At 43.3% G+C, this 22454-nt stretch overlaps 1 protein-coding gene across 1 annotated transcript in view; it reads right to left on the reverse strand.

Annotated features, from left to right (window-relative positions):
* LOC124550829 (dehydrogenase/reductase SDR family member 11-like) overlaps positions 1-15237 on the reverse strand; it is a 140844-nt gene extending 125607 nt beyond the window's left edge. The window contains exons 1-2 of the mRNA XM_047125555.1: positions 15034-15237; positions 6847-7024 (exon numbers count right to left, since the gene is read on the reverse strand). Coding sequence (XP_046981511.1) covers positions 6847-7024; positions 15034-15237 — 382 coding nt within the window. The remainder of the gene's footprint in view (positions 1-6846; positions 7025-15033) is intronic.
* Positions 15238-22454: the final 7217 nt, after the last annotated feature.

Raw genomic sequence — 22454 nt, forward strand, 5'->3', positions numbered from 1 at the left:
TGCCATCAGAAACCCTTAAGACAACTAAGTTTTGTTACTGCTTATGTTAACCTTTACTGGGAGAAATATTTCATGTAGTTAAATTTTGTCTTAAAATGTGTATTTCTCTGATAATAAACGAGTGATAAAAGAAAAAAGCAAAGGGGTCTGGTCCTTCCATTCGTGTCCCGTTTGTAAGACGTTGACGGGCGTAGGCGAGGCGTAAAGCTTTGTGACGTACAGTCATCAAGGATACACGAGTGGACCAGCGTCTCCGAAAGCCCGTGTCCATGATGTTTCGATGAATTGTTCGCACGTTGACACTTGTTGATAGACCAGCAGTGATATCTGCTGCAGTTTGCGGAATGGTTGCACTTCTCTTCTCTCTTCAGTCGTCGTTGGTCCCGTTCTTGCAGGATCTTTTTGCGGCCACAGCGATGTCGGAAATCTGATGTTTTACCCTTCCTGATATTAACGGTACCCTCGTGAAATGGTCGTATGAGAAAAATCCGGGCTTTATCGCTACCTCGGAGATTCTGTGTCCCATCGCTCGTGCGCCGACTATAACACCACGTTCAAACGCACTTAAATATTGATAACCTGCCGTCGTAGCAGCAGTAACCGGTCTAACAACTGCGCCAGACGCTTGTTGTCTTGTATTCTGCCTGTTTACATACCTCTCCATTTGAATACGCATGCCTATACCTGTTTCTTTGGCGCTTCAGTGTATGAGAAGCTAGGAGCCAAACTGATATAACTGAATTTTTTTCGTTCAATGTAAACACATGCTTCACAATAATTAGTGATTGATCAGATGAAATGTAAAATCAAATATTATAATTACGTTTACTACAGACATTTTAGATATTTGTACCTTAAATTCTTTGTTCTAGTTCCTAAAAGTTCGAGTACCACTTTTCCTCTCAGAAATTTACTCGCGGTGAACGGTAAAGTGGCATAAACCGAGAGTTGTACCACTCTTCCCATTTTTAATCTCCATAATTGCAATTTATTCATAAAACATAAAGGTAATATGACACAGTAATGCGAGTCTGCACTAGTTGCTCCCATTGTGTACGTTTATCTCACGAAGTGAGTTTAAGTTATTGTATTACTGTTGTTAATTACTAGAATGCTGTCCATTGAGTCTGTCTAATAGTTCAGCAGTGCGTTCCTCTTCGAATTATAAACAAACTGTTGTTCCTAAAAGTCGAAATTTCTTAAAATGTAGATCTTGTCATGCTGATATATCAAGAGGTTTTATAATGGAGCATGTCTGTGTACTCGATTTCACCATCCACGTAATCTTCCTCTCCCAAAGGGCCAATATGTCCAGGTCCAGGTACCTGAGCCGAAGTTGCAGTTGTCAGTAGGTTGAGGAAACCGTCGTGCACTGGAGGAATGTACGGCAGAACTGTCATCAAGTCTTTCCTTTTTGCCTCCGTGACAGGTTGCACAGCATTGTTGAGAGGGATGAGTTTAATGGTTCAAAAATGGCTCTGAGCACTATGGGATTTAACATCTCAGGTCATCAGTCCCCTAGAACTTAGAACTACTTAAACCTAACTAACCTAAGGACATCACACCATCCATGCCCGAGGCAGGATTCGAACCTGCGACCGTAGCGGTCGCGCGGTTCCAGACTGAAGCGCCTAGCACCGCTCGGGCACCACGGCCGGCTGAGTTTTATGGTTTATGTATTTAATGCGAGACATCACTGCTCGATTCGTCTACACCTTCACTTAGACTTCAACATGGAGTGCAAACGTCCCCTATAAAGACAATTTCTGCTTTAATAACATCGGAATATTACAGATCTAAAAAAAGGAAACAACTCTGACACCTACGAGGACTGATACACTGCCCTTTTGATTTTAGAATGTAAATAAACACGCAGAATAACACAAAAGGACAATACCACGTGCACTTGCCGCTATACTTACACCACTATTCCCGTGAACCCATTTCACTCTGGCGTGAGAGGAATAATACATTTAGAGCTCTCTAGTGGCTTCGGTGAGAGTTATCGTTGTACCACTTCTCCACATCAAATTTTCGTGGTTGGTTGGTTGGTTGTTTCGGGGAAGGAGACCAGACAGCGAGGTCATCGGTCTCATCGGATTAGGGAAAGACGGGGAAGGAAGTCGGCCGTGCCCTTTGAAAGGAATCATCCCGGCATTTGCCTGGAGCGATTTAGGGAAATCACGGAAAACCTAAATCAGGATGGCCGGACGCGGGATTGAACCGTCGTCCTCCCGAATGCGAGTCCAGTGTCTAACCACTGCGCCACCTCGCTCGGTCAAATTTTCGTGTATTGTGAGTAACTGTCATGACTCAAATATTAATTTTTTAAAACTAGATCAGACCCTGAGAAGCGGCTCATATATCTGTGTACAGAGTACAGCCTACTGCGCCTGTTCTGAACATCAAATAGGGATAGTCACGTGATTTTGAGACGCCGTTACTTGTGTCGAGGTCCGGTGAACCGGCCAGTCTGTGGATGGTTTTTTAGGCGGTTTTCCATCTGCCTCGGCGAATGCAGGCTGGTTCCCCTTATTCCGCCTCAGCTACACTATGTCGGCGATTGCTGTGCAAACAAGTTCTCCACGTACGCGTACACCACCATTACTCTACCACGCAAACATAGGGGTTACACTCATCTGGTGTGAGACGTTCCCTAGGGGGGCCCACCGGGAGCCGAACCGCACAATAACCCTGGGTTCGGTGTGGGGCGGCGGAGGGGTGAAGTGGACTGCGGTAGTCGTCGTGGGGTTGCGGACCACTGCGGCTGCGACGGGGACGGAGCCTCTCCGCCGTTTCTGGGTCCCCGGTTAACATAGAATACAATACAATGTTCAAGTCGGAACTCTGGGCAAGCCAGTACATTTCAGGAATGTTGTTGTTCACAAACCATTGCGTCACAGATGTTCCTTTATGACAGAGTGCACTGCAAAGGCCGGCCATGGTGGCCGAGCGGTTCTAGGCGCTTCAGTACGGAACCGCGTGACCGCTACGGTCGCAGGTTCGAATCCTGCCTCGGGCATGGATGTGTGTGATGTCCTTAGGTTAGTTAGGTTTAAGTAGTTCTAGGGGACTGATGACCTTCGATGTTAAGTACCATAGTGCTCAGAGCCATTTTTGAGCACTGAAAAGCCTATTCAAACAGTCAGGCTGTCAAATGGCTTCATATTCTTTCGCGTTTAGAGTTTTCTTAAAGGCGGTAAGGGGACCACAACCTCACCACCAAAACACCATATTGTGAGGCCAGCTACCTCACACTTTGGTCTTGGCACTAAGTGATACGTAGTACGTTCTCCAGGCATTCCTTCCAGTGAATTTCCATAGGGTGTAGCGTGATTCATCACTCCAAATCATTCGTTTGGGTTGTAACGTAGCAAATTATTACGGGCTGGCATTTTTCATTTGAAAGCGTAGCCTGCCGTGGAGCCGGAGGAGAGCGGATTTTGGTTCTGACGCCGGCTGCTGGGCCGAGCGAGCCATGTACTTGACAAACGCCGTGTGCAACACGTTACACGTACTCTCTATGAATCTGAAGAAGTACCATTAAACATTAATCGACCTTTTTCACACTTAGTATACCAAATTCCATGCATAACACCACCGTACTCTTAAAACTTTAAATCAATAACTTCCATATTTTTGGGATATAAATTTTTACCTAAAACACGTATTAACCGTGCTGGAATTGTGATGTAGAGATAGGAACTGTAATGTATTCACCTATAGTATCAACTGAAACTGCAACCAAGGGGATAGATTGACATAATATAATTTTCTGGAAGTTTCTTTAGTTTCATTATCACAGATTTCCAATGGCTCTAAGCACTATGGGACTTAACATCTGAGGTCATTAGTCCCCTCTGATGTAATTAAAAGCACTTCTGAAAATTATTATTTCCATCTTGTTTCGGTCATGTGTGTGTTTCTGAGAGACAGAGGTTAAATGCAGGATATACGTTAACTGAGAATGTGATATTTCATTACAATTATGTAAATGTATGCTTGAGAAAATTGTCGTGCAATAGGGGAGTCGGTGATGTACGTCCGGTTGAACAGCTTTCTAGTGAGAACTTGTTACAGAGACAGTCAGCAACATTGCATAATTCCTGTCGTGATATTAACACGGAGTCGATTGCCTTTTGTCTTGTTTTAAAGACAACAAAGCAACTAAAAGGAAATTTTTGACATTTTTTTGAACGACTCATGCAAGAATCCCGAACGCTGCGTAGTTTATCTTTCATTTACTGCCAATAGAGTGGAGTTATGCACCTCGGCGTGGCAGGTATTTAGTCTAATTTTCTTCAATGCTGCTTTTGTCGGCTAATCCAGTACCTACCATCGCAGAGTGAATGGGCAGACAGCGTGAAACCTATTCAGATAGGTGGGATGAGCGTTTAAAGGATAGAGAGACCATTCCGGCTCGTCGCATTGTCATACACAGTCCACTGGCGTCTCGCTTCACAACACATCAAGCGTTGCCCCACAGTCACTACAGAAATGCGAGGCTATTGGAGAGCTGCGTGACCATTCTACCACATTCCTTGTAACTCGAGCTCGCGAGTGAATTTTACGCTGACTTCATGTGACCTTTTACAACCACCCTCCACCATTGCTGGCCAAGCGGTTCTAGGCGCTTCAGTCTGGAATCGCGCGACCGCTACTGTCGCAGGTTCGAATCCTGCCTTGGACATGGATGTGTGTGATGTCCTTAGGTTAGTTAGGCTGAAGGAGTTCTAAGTCTAGGGGACTGATGACCTCAGATGTTCAAAAATGGTTCAAATGGCTCTGACCACTACGGGACTTAACTTCTAAGGTTTTAAGTCCCCTAGAGCTTAGAACTACTTAAACCTAACTAACCTAAGGACATCACACACATCCATGACCGAGGCAGGATTCGAACCTGCGACCGTAGCGGTCGCGCGGTTCCAGACTGTAGCGTCTTTAACCGCTTCGCCACCCCGGCCGGGCCTCAGATGTTAAGTCCCATAGTGCTCACAGCCATGTGAACCATTTTTTTCCACCATTGCTCGATAGTCCCTGTTCAACAGTCTATCAGGTCCGCCTGGTAGAAGTTGTTCCTTCGCATTTCTACTTCAAGATCACATCTCCAGCAGTTGTTTTAGGCATCTTTGGAAGCGCTGAAATGTCACCGACGGATTCGTTACTGAAATGGCATTTATTGATTAGGGCGCGTCGAAGTGACTCAACTCTCCTGACCCACCCATGTTGCTCTGGTGAGAACACGGTACTCCCACAACCTTTCAAGCCTTTCAGACCCTCACGCTACAATTGTGTATATTAACTTTTCTTTGTGATTTAGCTACAACAGAAGTATATTTCGCAGTGGAAATCTGAGGTACACATTTGTGTATGTTCAACGTTTTCACCATGCTCAAGCGCTGCCAACTGTTGGGCATCACTGTGAAAATGTCAACAAGTCAATGTAGCAGTGCGCAGCAGCAAGTGACCACCAGAATACCCAGCTGTGGTTTGCTACCTGTGTTCCACTGTATAATTGAATATTATTATTGTTGTTTTGCATGGTAACTATTGAATGATCATTTGACCGTTTATTACGAGGATTGTCCAGAAAGTAACGCATCGCAGTTTTTTTTCTCAGCTGAAAACAATGCTACGAATGCGAAACGTTACGTATGTATTGGTTGAAGTCTTCTGAGTGAGAGCGCCAAGTTTCCGTCACTTCCTGCAGATAGCGTGGCTGCAGCAGAGTTTCAAAATGGCGTCTGTAGCTGGTGTACGCTACAAGCAACGTGGCGTCATTGAATTTCTCAGTGCAGAGAAAGAAACTGTGGGGAATATTCACAAACGGTTGTGTAAAGTCTAGGGAGCACCTGCTGTCGACAGAAGTCCAGTTAGTCGCTGGGCACGGATGGTGAGTAATCAGGAGGTGGTTCGACGCAGCTCCACGACTTGCAGCGGTCGGGAAGGCTATCCACAGCTGACACACTTGGTCTATCCCTCGGACTTCCATATGTTTGGGTCGTTAAATGATACCATCCGCGGAAAACATTTTGAGGCCAAGAGGAGGTCATTAACACAGTTAAGCACTGGCTTCGCCACCGGGACAATAATTGGTACCGAAAGGACGTACACGCCCTTGGTTTGCTCTGGAGGAAGGCCATAGAACGGGATGGACATTACGTGGAAAAAGAGAGTGTGTAGATAAAACGCCATTCTTTCGTGTGTGTAATACCAATTATGTTCAATAAAGAATTGTTGAAGTAAAAATGTGGTGCATTACTTTCTGAGCAACACTTGTACATTACGAATTATTCCGTAATTATTTTAGTCCGTAAAATAAAGCCAAGTGTAGAACGTATGTTTTGGAAATGAGTACATATTTTTGTAAAAATCTTGCCTCTAAAATCATTAAAAATTACCTAAGAACTTTACCCCATAAAGAAAAATTTTTCTTGCTCCAGAAAAAATTCGGATCTGAAAGGTTTAAACTTGCTGTCGCACCTGTCGTCAATTCATTAAAATTTCGCATTACATAGGAGTGTGTGGATAGTTTTGATCAGATTGCGTATTACCAGCTTTCAATTAAAACTTTGTGAGTGCAATAGAACTACTGCTGCAAAATGGATACACTGAAAACTGCGCAGGCCTGGAATGTTTGTTTATTGCTGTCGTGTCCGAGTGAAGCTGAAAGCTTGGTGTAAATGTGCGGGAGCGGAGCTGCTAATTACATTTGCTTTTTCTTCGCCCGTTTGACACAAGCGAACTATGCCGTCGCGAGTAATGATTGCACGGATAACGGAAGTCAGAATTTGCGCCTTTTTGGGATGTACCGATGCTCAGCAGTGCCTTTAGAATACAACTCACCGAGGAGACTGGAGAAGCCGGTGACGCCGGCGTTGTAGACGAGGACGTCGACGCCGCCCAGAGTCTCCTCGACGTAGCGGAACGTGGACAGCACGTCCTCCTCTGCGCTGACGTCACACACGACGGAGTACAGGCGTGGCTCCTTCAGCGCCAGTTCCTGCAGAGGAAACACCCTGTCCTCAGTGACTCGGTATGACAACACCACGGTGGAAATGTGGCACTATTTCTGATAGGATACTTTTAAAAACGGCACGGTAGCAGCATTTCAAGACTTTCAACAAAGAGTACGTCATTCCCAGAAAGGCTATCGTGATGAAACATAAAAAGCTCATTTCGACATCATTTACACTGGTGTCCAAAATTAAAGCAGCTAACCGCTATTTCCCCGTCCTGTAATTCATACAAACTGTCAACCAGATGTCCGTACAGTCGTGTTCTGCATGGAAGATGGCATTCCAGTCAACAGACAACCAGGCCAACGATGACGTCAGGGCACCTATGAAACGAGGTAGTGTTTGCTGGGTCGCCCCACATCCACAATCGCTGTGTACGCATTCACAGACGGTGCAGTGGGGGACAGAGAAGATGTGTACCAGACTCTCTGCGGTGGCGGGCCATACAAATAAGGAAAGCAGGACAGTCGCAAACTGTTTCACCCGATCGCTTAATGTGAATCGTTCTGTTGTTTCTCGGTTGTGGCGAAACTAAATTCCGAAGACCGGGGCAGGACAGACCACATTTACATCTACATTTTTACTCCGCAAGCCACCCAACGGTGTGTGGCGGAGGGTACTTTACGTGCCACTGTCATTACCTCCCTTCCCTGTTCCAGTCGCGTACGGTTCGCGGGAAGAACGACTGACGGAAAGCCTCCGTGCGCGCTCGAGTCTCTCTAATTTTACATTCGTGATCTCCTCGGGAGGTATAAGTAGGGGGAAGCAATATATTCGATACCTCATCCAGAAACGCACCCTCTCGAAACCTGGACAGCAAGCTACACCGCGATGCAGATCGCCTCTCTTGCACAGTCTGCCACTCCAGTTTGCTAAACATCTCAGTAACGCTATCACGCTTACCAAGTAACCCTGTGACGAAACGCGCCGCTCTTCTTTGGATCTTCTCTATCTCCTCTGTCAACCCGATCTGGTACGGATCCCACACTGATGAGCAATACTCAAGTACAGCTCGAATGAGTGTTCTGTATGCCACCTCCTTTGTTGATGGACTACATTTTCTAAGGACTCTCCCAATGAATCTCAACCTGGTACCCGCCTCACCAACAATTAATTTTATATGATCATTCCACTTCAAATCGTTCAGCACGCATACTCCCAGATATTTTACAGAAGTAACTACCACCAGTGTTTGTTCCGCTATCAATAATCATACAATAAAGGATCCTTTTTTCTATGTATTCGCAATACATTACATTTGCCACTCCCTGCACCAAGTGCCTATCGGCTGCAGATCTTCCTGCTTTTCGCTGCAATTTTCTAATGCTGCAACTTCTCTGTATACTACAGCATCATCCGTGAAAAACCGCATACAACTCCGACGTGTGACTTCAGAAGAGAGGACCGCTATTTGGCTGTAAGGTCACGTCACTACCGCCTTAGCACTGCAAAGCATCAGGCATTCACTGGACGTGTTGTATCGAGGCAAATGGCGTGCAGAAGTCTTCGGAAGAGTGCGTTTATTGTCGGAGAGCTGTTGCACGTGTAACTCTCACACGTCTTTACAGAAGGGAACCTCGACGCTGGACGGTCCAACAGTGGGCCAATCTTATTTTCACAGATGAGTCCGGATCTAGTCTGGAGAGTGATTCTCGATGGATTCGCATCTGGAGGGGACGTGGCACACGATTTTGGGGCCCAAACGTAGTAGAAAGAGAGCAAGATCGAGGAGGATTCCTAATGGTGTCGGCAGGGATTATTTTCACCATTGGAACACCTCTTCGTGAAATCGGCGAGGTTCAACTGCTGTCAGGTATCGTGGCGAGCTCTTGGCGCCTCATGTGCGGTTGATGCGGGGTGCTGCGGGCCCGGACGTCTTACTGACGGACCGTGATGCTCGACCTCATGGAGCACGGCTGGTTGATTTCGTGGAAACGGAAGCTATTGTACGCATAGGGTGGCCTGCTCGCTCTCCCGATTCGAATCTCACATAGCCCGCCTGCGATGCTCACATCACGTCAGCATCCACTGAGCACTCTCCAAGCCCGCGAGCAGCCCTGCAGGAAGAATGTGCGTTGTTGCCTCAACATGAGGCTGATGACGTCATTCACAGTGCGCCCTGTCGTTGCCACATCTGTATCATCGCCAGAGGTGGTCACACCCCACACTGAGCACGTTAACCAGTAGTCGTAATGCGTGAAAAAAACCCGTTACGTTGGAAAGAACGAGAAACATTTTTGTGTGCTACTATGCATGTTGCAGTTGCTTGCGTTCTGTATTTTTTACATTGCTTCTAACTTACTATTACCTGTTTGTATTGTTTTGTGGCAAAATAAATGCAACCTTGCAAAATTTCATTTTGTTGCATTAATTTTGGACGCCAGTCTATTTTACACTACTAGCCATTAAAATTGCTACACCAAGAACAAATGCAGATGATAAACGGGTATTCATTATACTAGAACTGACATGCGATTACATTTTCACGCAATTTGGGTGCATAGATCCTGAGAAATCAGTACCCAGAACAACCACCTCTGGCTGTAATACACCTGGGCATTGAGTCAAACAGAGCTTGGATGGCGTGTACAGGTACAGCTGCCCATCCAGCTTCAACACGATACCACAGTTCATCAACAGTAGCAACTGGCGTACTGTGACGAGCCAGTTGCTCGGCCACCATTGACCAGACGTTTTCAATTGGTGAAGGATCTCGAGAATGTGCTGGACAGGGCAGCAGTCCAACATTTTCTGTATCCAGAAAGGCCCGTACAGGACCTGCAACATGCGGTCGTGCATTATCCTGCTGAAATGTAGGGTTTTGCAGGGATCGAATGAAGGGTAGAGCCACGGGTCGTAACACATCTGAAAGGTAACTTCCACTGTTCAAAGTGCCGTCAATGCGAACAAGAGGTGACCGAGACGTGTAACCAATGGCACCCCACACCATCACGCCGGGTGATACGCCAGTATGGCTATGGTGAATACTCGTTTCCAAGGTGCGTTCACCGCGATGTCGCCATACACGGATGCGACCATCATGATGCTGTAAACAGAACTTGGATTCATCCGGAAAAATGACGTTTTGCTATTCGTGCACCCAGGTTCGTCGTCGAGTACACCATCGCAGGCGCTTCTGTCTGTGATTCAGCGTCAAGGGTAACCGCAGCCGTGGTCTCCGAGCTGATAGTCCGTGCTGCTGCAAACGTTGTCGAAATGTTCGTGCAGATTGTTTTTGTCTTGCAAACGTCCCCACCTGTTGACTCAGGGATCGAGACGTGGCTGCACGATCCGTTACAGCCATGCGGATAAGATGCCTGTCGACTGCTGGTGATACGAGGCCGTTGGGATCCAGCACGGCGTTCCGTATTACCCTCCTGAACCCACCGATTCCATATTCTGCTAACAGTCGTTGGATCTCGACCAAAGCGAGCAGCAATGTCGCGATACGATAAACCGCAATCGCGATAGGCTGCAATCCGACCTTTATCAAAGTCGGAAACGTGATGGTACGCATTTCTCCTCCTTACACGAGGCATCACAACAACGTTTCAGCGGGCAACGGCGGTCAACTGCTGTTTGTGTATGAGAAACCGGTTGGAAACTTTCCTCATGTCAGCACGTTGTAGGTGTCGCCACCGGCGGCAACTTTGTATAAACACTCTGAAAAGCTGATCATTTGCATAACACAGCGTCTTCTTCCTGTCGGTTAAATTTCGCGTCTGTAGCACGTCATCTACGTGGTGTAGCAATTTTAATGGCCAGTAGTGAATTTTTGCATTTCATTGTTTACATAGTCACGTCATCTGGGGAGATGTGATTGGACTGCCATCTGCCGTTGCAGATCTAAGTTTATCTCGCAATTTGTTTGCAGTGTTTTTTCTCTATACTTGTTTCATCCCCCCAACCATGGTGGCAGGAATGGAGTGAGGGGGGAGGGGGTGTCAGTCTGTCAGAGGTGCAAACATTACAGTCTTCAGTCGATAGGTTTAAAAATACGTAAGGTGAAACGTTTGCAAATACCTTATAAATTAATGAAACGGCAATTTTCATTGATCATCATCATGTCCAACTTTGGTTTAGGCATCCTTGCCTGTCCCAATTTCAAATAGAACGCAGCTGATCTTTCCGTCCCCTCTTAGAACGTCCAACATCTCTTTTCCCCTGATGTGTATTCGTTCTTATGACATCCTTTGAATGCTCACTAAAAACAATACCAATCCCCGCTATATAGGTTTACTTCTAGGCAACCAGTTTCGACGTTACATTACGTCATCGTCAGGCCTATATAAGGGCGATTGGTACGCCTCAACTCCAGCAGAAGATGGAGTTTCATTCCTTTGAATGCGTTCGCTCCATTTCTTTCTATAATCCTGTATTTTCTAAAGTGCGCTTTTGTCATCGTTCATTCCTCATTTCACTGATTTATACCAGATGTATGAGTTTGTAACCAGCCAGCTAGAGGCCTTGGTAGTCTTACCTCTGCTGCTTCAGTCCTCCTCCTTTGACTGTCGTTAGACTGTATTTAAAAAGAAAATCAAAAAATGGACAAGTACGCGTACGTCTCGCGCTCCGAGAGTTGCATGCAAACTCAATTCAGAGTCTCGATGATTTTTGCCACTTACCCATATCTGGCAATATGACGCTCACAGTAATTCAAAGACTTTGGAGAATGCTTTCATTTTAAATTGTAAGTCAAAATTTTTTGTGTATTTCGGATTCTCTACTATAATTTTTCATTCATTTAATTAGCGCTATGACGCTATCTGGTAGTACAGATGTGTTGACTTTATGTGCTCTCATTCCTGTTGCGATTACCGGTAAGATATGGCGGAAGACTCCAGAGAAGGAAAGTGTACAGCCGGTCATAGGGCTGTTGTCACACAGATCTCGAATAGTTCTGTGGTACGCCTCAACGGATATTTTATGCGATATGGGAACCTCATCGCAAACAATGGAAGTGCAATCCTTCATCAGTTACTAGTGTTATTTTACTTTGAAACATTAGAGATGCTGTACGTGCCGTAGGAGAAGTCTGCAGGCAGAATGCGCTCTTCGTAAAGGACCTGCGGTGCTAGCGCTGGCGTGGCGCAATAGTTGGACTGCCTCGTGTCTCTCACCGCTAGATAGCGAAGGCACCGATTTCACGGTGGCAGAAGACTTCATTCTACACTCATGCTGACACATGGTGAAACAACGCTCTGGTGGGCGGTTTGCGGGTTTAAATCACCTCGGGGTATGACCATGCGGTGCACTTGACCTGCGGTCGTCGCACGGTGGCGCTGGCAGCAGTCCACATACGCAGAGGTGTGTTGGTGCACGTCAGATTGCGGTGCAGCGAGTAAGTGAGCAGACGTTTTCAGACGAGTTAATGGTGACTGTGTGTTGAAAACGGCTCAAAGAACACATATTGATGACGTTATGAGGGGTAGAATACTAGAGCGACTGGAGGCTGGTCAAACACAGCAGGTCGTAGCACAGGCCCTCCGTGTGCCACAAAGTGTGATCTCAAGATTATGGCAACGACTCCAGCAGACAGGAAACGTGTCCAGGTGCTACAGTACGGGACGTCCACAGTGTAAAACGCCACAAGAAGACCGATATCTCACTATCAGTGCCCGCAGACGGCCACGGAGTACTGCAGGTAGCCTTGCTCGGGACCTCACCGCACCGCAGCCACTGGAACAGTTGTCTCCAGACATACAGTCCAGAGACGACTGAATAGACACGGTTTATTCGCCCGGAGACCTGCAAGGAGCATTCCACTGACCGCTGGTCACAGGAAAACCCGTAGAGCATGGTTTCAAAAACACAGTACATGGGCATTGGAACAGTGGTCCCAGGTCATGTTCAAGGACGAGTCCAGGTATAATCTGAACCGTGATTCTCGCCGGGTTTTCATTTGGCGTGAACCAGGAGCGACATACGAACCCCTTAATGTTGTTGAAAGGGACCTGTATGTAGGTCGTGGTTCGATGGTGTGGGGTGGGATTATGGTTGAAATGGCTCTGAGCACTGTGGGACTTCACTTCTAAGGTCATCAGTCCCCTCCATGTCTTAGGCAGGATTCGAACGTGCGACCGTAGTTGTCGCGCGGTTCCAGACTGTAGCGCCTAGAACCGCTCGGCCACCCTGGCCGTTGGTGGGATTATGATTTGTGCACGTACACCCCTGCATGTCTTTGACAGAGAAACTGTAACAGGTCAGGTGTATCGGGACGTCATTTTGTACCAGTATGTCCGCCTTTTCAGGGGTGCAGGGGGTCGCACCTTCCTCCAGATGGATGATAATGCACGGCCCCACCGAGCAGCCATCGTGCAGGAGAACCTTGAAACAGGAGATATCAGGTGAATGGAGTGGCCTGCCTGTTCTCCAGACCTAAATCCCATCGAATACGCATGGGATGCTCTCGGTCGACGTATCGCTGCGCGTCTTCAAACCCCTAGGACACTTCAAGAGCTCCGACAGGCACTGATGCAAGAATGTGAGGCTATACCCCAGCAGCTGCTCGCCCACCTGATCCAGAGTATGCCAACCCGTTGTGCGGCCTGTGTACGTGTGCATGGTGATCACATTCCATATTGATGTCGGGGTACATGCGCAGGAAACAGTGGCGTTTTGTAGCATATGTGTTTCGGGACGGTGTTCTCTACTTATCACCAATACCGTGGGATTACAGATCTGTGCCTATGCTATTAGCGCCAGTTTTGTGTAGTGCGACGTTGTGTGCTACCACATACTGCAATTATCCTTAATTTATGAGCATGAGTGTAGATCAGCAGCCAATTGTCACGAAATATTTGTAAATTATATATACAAACCTTCCTCGTGAATCACTCTGCCTGCTACTGGAAACCATATCATAATCCCTGCAGAACTTCCTGAGATTTTTGACGGATTACCAGTGTATTCCTTTTAGTGGCAGGAAATATTTCCTTATCTGATGTAGTTACAAATTAACAATTTTCGTAATATTTCCTTTACTTTCTCTGTGAAACTTCCGTTGTTGCCAAATTTCGTGAGTCTAGATCAATAGGAAATGCCCTACAGGCTTTGATGGGTGACTGCTGGTAAATCTTTCGGGATGTGAGGTCGCAGTCCAAGAAAGTCATCTGTTCCTCACGTTTCGTCCAGGACTGAGCTGAACATCTTCAGAGGCGCCTGCGCTGTCTTGCCAATTAACCGGTCGGACGTCCAAGAGCGACATAAATACTGTAGGAAAGGGGGGCATGATCAAAGTAACTCGTGATTAGCAGAGATAATCCTTGTCAGAGATAAAACTTAACTATCGATTCTCGTCTTGTCAAAGATAAAGCTGTCTAGCGATTCTGCACAGGTATTGTCCATATGTCGCTAAGTTTCATTGACTCCACTTTCCTGCCGGCCGAAGTGGCCGTGCGGTTAAAGGCGCTGCAGTCTGAAACCGCAAGACCGCTACGGTCGCAGGTTCGAATCCTGCCTCGGGCATGGATGTTTGTGATGTCCTTAGGTTGGTTAGGTTTAACTAGTTCTAAGTTCTAGGGGACTAATGACCTCAGCAGTTGAGTCCCATAGTGCTCAGAGCCATTTGAATTTTGAACTCCACTTTCCTATTAAAATTATCCTGATGCAGAATCGCAGGACAGTTTTATCTTTCTTCTAGAAGTTTATTTTGCAGCTTCGTATAGCGTGAAAGTGTGCTAGAATTCACGTATGGCGGTCAACAGAATGAGGAAGTTTTAGAGGTGCAAGGTAGAGAGAACTGAATTACCTAACTTATCCTTGTTGCCATTTGAATTTACATCTCCGAGTTCAAACGTATTGATCAGCTATAGGAGCAACTAACAACATAATTGTTCACTTTGAATGACCAGCACTTATTTTACCTCTCAACCGGAAGCGTAGTAAGTTTAATGCAGAGGGCTGCAGCTAGTGTGTTCACAGAACTGCAGAGGGTTACGAGCTAGTTGTTAGTTTGGCTCGGCGCCCAGACAGGTCTGGAAGGCAGCGTTACCTGGACAGAGTACACCTCGACGTCTATGGCGACCACCACCATGCCGAGCTGGAGCAGCTGCCGCGCGATGGCCACCCCTATTCCAGAGTTTGCTCCGGTGACCACGGCGAGGCGGCCGGCCCAGCGAGGGTCTCCAGGGCTGGAGGCCTGGAGCCGGGGTCGCGCGGCAGCGGCCGACGTCTTCTCCACTTTCTCCTCTTTCGGTCCTTCAGACTTCTCACTCATTGTGAAGTTTGTCCACTACACCAAGTTAACTCAATCACCACTGCTACTACAAGAAATAAACTGCAAGAACTATTTTCTCACCAATATAATAAGAGCAGTTCACTGTTGAGCAGCACCAAATAATGGCAGTAATATGCAAACAAAGCTACTGTCACATACGTAACCCTGTCCGCTCGAATAACGGCCTGTCTGCACATTATACGTCTCAAGAAGTTCTTCTGTCCTTCGTTGTAAAGAGTGACAGTACCAAACACAATACTTTGGCTCCACAGAACACGATTCAAAAATCGGATCTATCTTTCGTAAGACACATTTAGCCACATTCATTCATAAAAAAATTGTATTGATGCCCAACTCAGAAACAGGTTCCCCTCTCTTGCAACTAAATTTCTTGGTCCCCACTGATTTCCCTATACCCTGTTACAAGTTCACACTTCACAACATGCTTCCTCTCGCAAAGTGTGTCTTTTTTTACGACTTAACTTCGATACAATAAGTAAATGCTGCGGATCTTTTAACTGTTTACTGATTGAGAAAACTGCCTTTCAACACATTGCATAGAGTGTGTGGCACAAAAAGACGTTCGTTTGAAGATTTTACTTCTATATCTTCTCACCAAGTGGTTTCACAATTATATCATGTACCTGAAAAACAATTAATTTGCGTTAATGCATACATTCTTATAATAAAGATATTTACATAGTATTACTAATCTTGTATGAAGTTTGAATTGCTCTTAACACTTAATATAGTCTCTTTGAATTATCTTTGTTTTCAGATATTAACATCAAATTTGACTGGTTTCAAGCGCTAAGCAGTCAATCGCAGTTAAAAAACAGAAAACAATTAATGCAAGTAATCAAAGTAAACTATGAAATTAAAAAGATCCTAATGTGGAAGCGGCATGTTAGCTATTTCCCCCTAGCCTGGTAAAATGGAAATGCCGCGTGGCTAGGGCCTCCCGTCGGGTAGACCGTTCTCCTGGTGCAAGTCTTTCGAATTGACGCCACTTCGGCGACTTGCACGTCGATGGGGATGAAATGATGATTATAAGGACAACACAACACCCAGTCCCTGAGCGGAGAATCGAACCCTGGCCGTTAGGTATGACATTCCGTCGCGCTGACCACTCAGCTACCAGGGGCGGACCGATGCGACCTGGTGAATGCTGTGCCACTTACTTAAGCCTGTCTGGGTGCTGCCCTATCATGCGATTGACTGGACTCTGTATCATGTAAACAAAAGTCCAGTTCGAAAATCGCAACCTGTGTTGGCCACCAAGCAAACTTATAATCATGTTTTAAGTTTCACACGTTGACTCCTACGATTTCCTTCATATAATTCAAATTTATGAGTGATCCACTCATGTTTTGTACATAACAACTTCTTCCATTCCAAGCTTGCATTATGATTTGAATGTAATATATTTTTTCTGTTTTTGGTCTTTGCTTACAGAAGCATGAAACGCAGTTCGTATGTTGTGACCAATAATGTGATAAGTTATTATGTAAGAAGCTGAATGAGTATGTTTCCTGCAGCATGTATGCACTTTTTCTTCTTTTTTTCTGGTGATTACCTGTACTCTGTCTTTTCTGGTCTTTAGTTCTTATGAAGTCTGCTTAGTAGTTGAAACTAGTTATCCTTTATATTAATTTCTACGATGGAGACAATTTCAATAAATTATCTGTAAAGATTAAGTCGTGCTCCACAGACAATGTCTAGACTCACGAAACTTGATATTGGTAATTTATATTCTGTCATTCAAATTTTGTGGATAAATATAATAATATCTAACTCTTCACAACGACAGATAAAAAAATCAAGTGATAATGAAGTTATTTGATGAGCAATGGGGCAATACACAAGTTATCTGCATCACCAAGTAATTTTGGTATGTTCTGTGACTGGGTAAAGATAGATGCTTCTCTTATCTTACTGTGAATCCAAAATAAAAGTATTGGGCATTTTCAATTTATAGCAACATTTACAAACTATGTATAAACAAAATCTGCATCAGGTATGGGAGGGAAGAATATGTACATTTCCTTCAGTAATAATAACATTATACCGACCAATGTTTCTGTAATATATTTAAGTAGCATGCCAAAGCACAAATTTCAAGAGGAGAACAATATTAAATAAAACCATCAGTGGATATATTTCTGAATATAATTAAAATTGCAATTGATAGCTGTTTGGCATAAGATGGGGTACAAAATACTGATGAATAATTACTGCTCTAATGTTGTGGATGCAGAATAGTAATTAAAACTACAGACACTTGTGATGTACTGTGGAAGGAAACACGAACACTAAGGGTGATTATTACAAGGATAAAACACAGAATTCTCCATCCATAGAATATGGAAAATTTGAAATAATGTGCATTCCAAGACTAAAAGAGTAATTACAGTGAACCCAAACATCGCAAAGAATCTCTTATATAGACTCCACATATACTGTACTGGAGTAACAACAGTAATCTACATACATCGAAAATTAGGTCTTGGTAATAAAAGTATCTGCAGTAATTTATTAAATGGATACTTCACTGCTGTATACTGTCTTCTGAAAAAGTTAGAACCATTGTTTCAGACATTATGACACAGCAGTTTGTCATTTAATTTTTTAAATGTATCTTTTAACATTGTCAGTTTACTGTTGGTTTCATATTTAGTGGTTACAGATTTATATTTTAAGAATAAAACAATGTAATGACTTTTTCTGTCACGCCATATTTGGGTACTCTACATCCTGTACAACTATAGGCACTATCTAATTATGAATTTCAACTTATTTATAATTACCTTTCTACAAAGCTTGCTTTTGGTTCTGCAAAAGACAATTATGGATAATTATTATAACTTTACATATTTCTTAATATCGTTTAATAAATTTCTTTACCATTATCTGATGATACATTTAGGTCCTACTGGGTTTTAAAAATGTGAAAAATGGAACATGGACTATTCATTCCACTTATTACAGCAAGGAGAGAGAAAAACATATTTGAACCACTTAACATATTAAGCACATATTTTAACTAACTATATTCACCTTAAGTTGAGCTGAATCAACACGAATTATGTATTTCAAACATATCTAAGGTTGGAAATCGCAAGATTTTTAATGCACCACCTGCAGTTACATTTATAAAAATCCACTGCAAACTATAAATAGTGTTTCCAAAATTGCATTCTGCTTTAAATTATTTGTTATCTATTTTGAAGACAGACTACATTGTACCTTAAAATACAAGAAATGGGCTCATTTTCATTTCCTTTTAACATATGTGACATTAAAAAGGCAAAAGTATCAATTTAGTCTTTGGCATTCAGCATTTCTAAATGTTCATCTTTTTAATATCTCCTATTCTTTAGTTTAATTATTATAGTCTTCCTTTCTTTAGTGTGTCCAGTTATTTTCTTTTTCTTTTTAAGTCAGTATACTATCAGTTAACTGTACAAGCATTACATAACCATTTCATACATTTGCTGTTCTCTACTGCTTCATATTGCAGAACAATATGGCACCTATTTTTATTCTTTTGCTGGTTTTTATTTTAATGCTTTCCTTACTTTTACCATAATAAATATAGAGAAATAGATAGTCAATCAGCCAATAACAGTTGACTGAAAATGCCAACAAAAGACAAAACTTCACAATAGATCAAAATTGCATTGCACTACGTTTTGAATGGATACTATCTGATCCTCATATGCATATTCTTTCAAAATATGATTACTAGCAACACAGTAATTGAATACTAGTACAATTTAAATTATTGATAATAATCAATATTCTCACTGTTATTCTAAAGTGACTAGATAAAACTTCCTTATTTTTGTAAATTGCATAATTGATATAATAAGACATCAAAAACAAAAATAAGATTATTTTTACATATAGTAGTTTAAATGCAATAAGCTACAAAATACAAACGACATCCATAATTCAGTAGTATAACACACATGACATTCTGCAAAATACTGGTTCAACTAAAAATTATACCTAATTACAAAAGTAAAGTTCTTCTAATATTCTATTTTGGTTTGATAATGTACTGAAATTAGAAATGAAACTGCAGAATCTCTTTCCTACAGTATCTGTTTTTAAAATCTTTATTTAAGTTTAAAATAAATCTTTTCTTTTATTTAAATCGACCAAAGTCTACATTGTGTCCACTATCTGCAATATTTTAAAATCTCCTGTGCCAGTAGATAATGGTAAGTATGACTTAAAGTATGGGTGAAAACCTTGTAGAATAATAGTTTTATGAACTACTAATACCGATATAGAAATCCATTTATGGATAATGTTGCATTTTAGCCTAAAAAGAAAATAGATAAGCCATTTCAAATGAAGATATGAGCAAACACATCTTACAGAGATGTCTATAGATAACGTTGATTCTTTTATGTTATGTATATTTTGGAGGACAGTTCCTACAGGACAAACAGTGAGAAATGAAACCTGTTGATATCTCTGATAAGTCCTTCACGGGATAGTACATCTGAGAAATGGATAGAAACAGAATGGCATTCTATTTTGTCTATGACACTGTTTCAATCTTTGATCCAATGACAAATTTAAGATTGTAATAGATTATAAGAAATACGATTATGACAATTACAAGGAAATTTGAGATGTTCAAATACTAGAGATTCTGTATTTTTATTACTCAGAATGGGATGTGGAGTTAATCATGTATTCAACAATAGAGCCTCTTGAAACTTGCAAAGTTATTCCCCTACATTACTAACACAGCTGATGATAGTGGTGACTTATAATGACTACATTTTTGTGTTCCTGTCCTCTATCTAGTCTTCTTGTCTTGCAACGAATAGTAGGATGTATAAGAGGGGATAGGGAACGACATTTTATCAGAGATTTGCAGAAAAGACTAGATTAGTCATTTGATAGAACTTGAAGAACATTAGGCTGGACAAGGAATTGATGAGAAGGTCAAAATTGCCACCAAGAAGAAGAAATTAAGACAGGATACACAGCTATAAACATGAGGAAAGAAGAAGTCTTTACTTGTGGCTCAACAGGTATATAATGAAAACTGGATTTAATCACCTGTCATATCCTAAGAATTATGTCACACCTTAAATTCCTCATTCTTTTCAAAATTAGCAGCAGTCATATCTCAAGAATCACGCCACATTTTGAATCCCTGTAAATGTGCAGTACGAAATTGTATGTATCACGTTGCGATTCAAGAATTTTCCTGTGCATGTGGGTATTTATGTATCTGCCTAAATGAGTCATTATTTATATCAAAATTCTTTCAAATGTCATAGCTATGTAACAACATGTAGACCACTGGATAGGTCAGTGCCTACTGCATACTATTTCTAAACCACTAGCTGCATAGTCAAAATCCTTCTGTTTCATTGTTCAAACAGTAGTGTTTTCAGTGTTCTCGTATTATCATTCGATTATTGGGTGTTTCTTGCTTTTGTAAACTACATCCGCGATAAAGTACAACCCGGCATCCATTACCAAAAGTGTCTCCTTAAATTTATTGTGTTTCTAAGAGACAACCCTCACCCTTCGAATCATGAATTCACTATTATAACTCCTGAATTGTTGTGATACCCTTTCAAAGTTAGAAAAGGAATCATAATTCTGTAGAGACAGTGTAGCGAATTATAGAGACTTATTTGTGTTTTATTTTTGCCTACTACACGTCACACTGAATGCAGAAGCAGAGCTGTTTGAGGCGTAAATGAATGCAGCCTACTCATTCAATATTTTAAGATATGAAAGCAGTGAAACTGTCAACAAAACTAGGTCACAACCTGGACGTGTGGTGGCGCAGACAGCAGGTAGGAGATGAGCGAAGCTATGTCCTGCGGCAAGAGGTGCGGCTTGTCAGCGAACACCTGCTCGGAGAACTCAGGCCCTAGGGCTGCCGTGTAGATGTCTGTCTTCACCAGTCCAGGAGACACGCTCTGCCAACAGAAATAACAGTTAAACAACTATGGTTCCGTGAGGAACCGTTGCGCACAGTAATAGTACACTGTAAGGAAGGAGGGGCACACAACAGTCAGTCGCAGTCCCATTAGTCTTTACAATGAAGAGCCAAAGAAACTGGTACACCTACCTTATATCGTGTAGGGCCCCCGCGAGCACGCAAAGGTGCCACAACACGACGTGGCATGGACTCGACTAATGTCTGAAGTAGTGCTTGAGGGAACTGAAACCATGAATCCTGCACGGCTGTCGATAAATCTGTAAGAGTACGAGGGGCTGGAAATCTCTTCTGAACAGCACGTTGCAAGCAATCCGAGATAGGCTCTATAAAATTCATGTTTGGAGGGTTTGCTCACCAGTGGAAGTGTTTACTCAGTAGGGTATTCCTCAAGACACTCTGAAGCAATTCTCGACTTGTGGGATGTCGTATTGTCCTGCTGGAATTACCCAAGTTCGGTTTAAGGTACAATGGAAATGAATGGATGCAGGTAATCGGACAGGATGCTTACGTACGTGTCACCTGTCAGAGTCGTACCTACACGTATCAGGGGTCCCATATCACTCCAACTGCACACACTCCACACCGTTACAGAGCCTCCACCAGCTTGAATAGTCCCCTGCTGACGCGTGGGATCCATGTATTCATGAGGATCCCGCACACGTCCATCCGTTCGAAACAATTTGAAACGAGACTTGTCCGACCCGACCAAGCAACGTGTTTCCAGTCATCGACAGTCCAATGTATGTGTTGACGCGCCCAGTTGAGGCGTAAAGCTATGTGTTGTGCAGTCGTCAAGGGTACAGAAAACCCACAATAACAAGAACCATTATTCATAACCAAGCCAATCACCCCATAACTCACAAAAAAGCCAGCTTCAGATATTTACTACACAGACTGAACAAAATACCCATGATCAAACATGATTACAGACAAGAATTGAACACAATAAAACAACTTGCACAGGAGGATGGATATGATGCGAAGAGAGTAGAGAAAGTAAACCACAAAAGACGAAAACCAACAACACATAACCACGAAAACACATACAAACAAACACAACGCGTAACAAATCAGCAGACAGTAAGCAATAAATGGCACATAATGACTTACAACAACAGAGTCACACACAGCATGGGTAATATACTAAAGAAACAAGGACTTAACATAGAAGCCGCGCGGTCGGAGGCGTCTTGTCACGGTCCGTGTCTGTTGTCCTTAGCGTGAGTTAGCTTAA

The sequence above is a fragment of the Schistocerca americana genome, chromosome 9, assembly GCF_021461395.2.
Source record: "Schistocerca americana isolate TAMUIC-IGC-003095 chromosome 9, iqSchAmer2.1, whole genome shotgun sequence".
Lineage (NCBI taxonomy): Eukaryota > Metazoa > Arthropoda > Insecta > Orthoptera > Acrididae > Schistocerca > Schistocerca americana.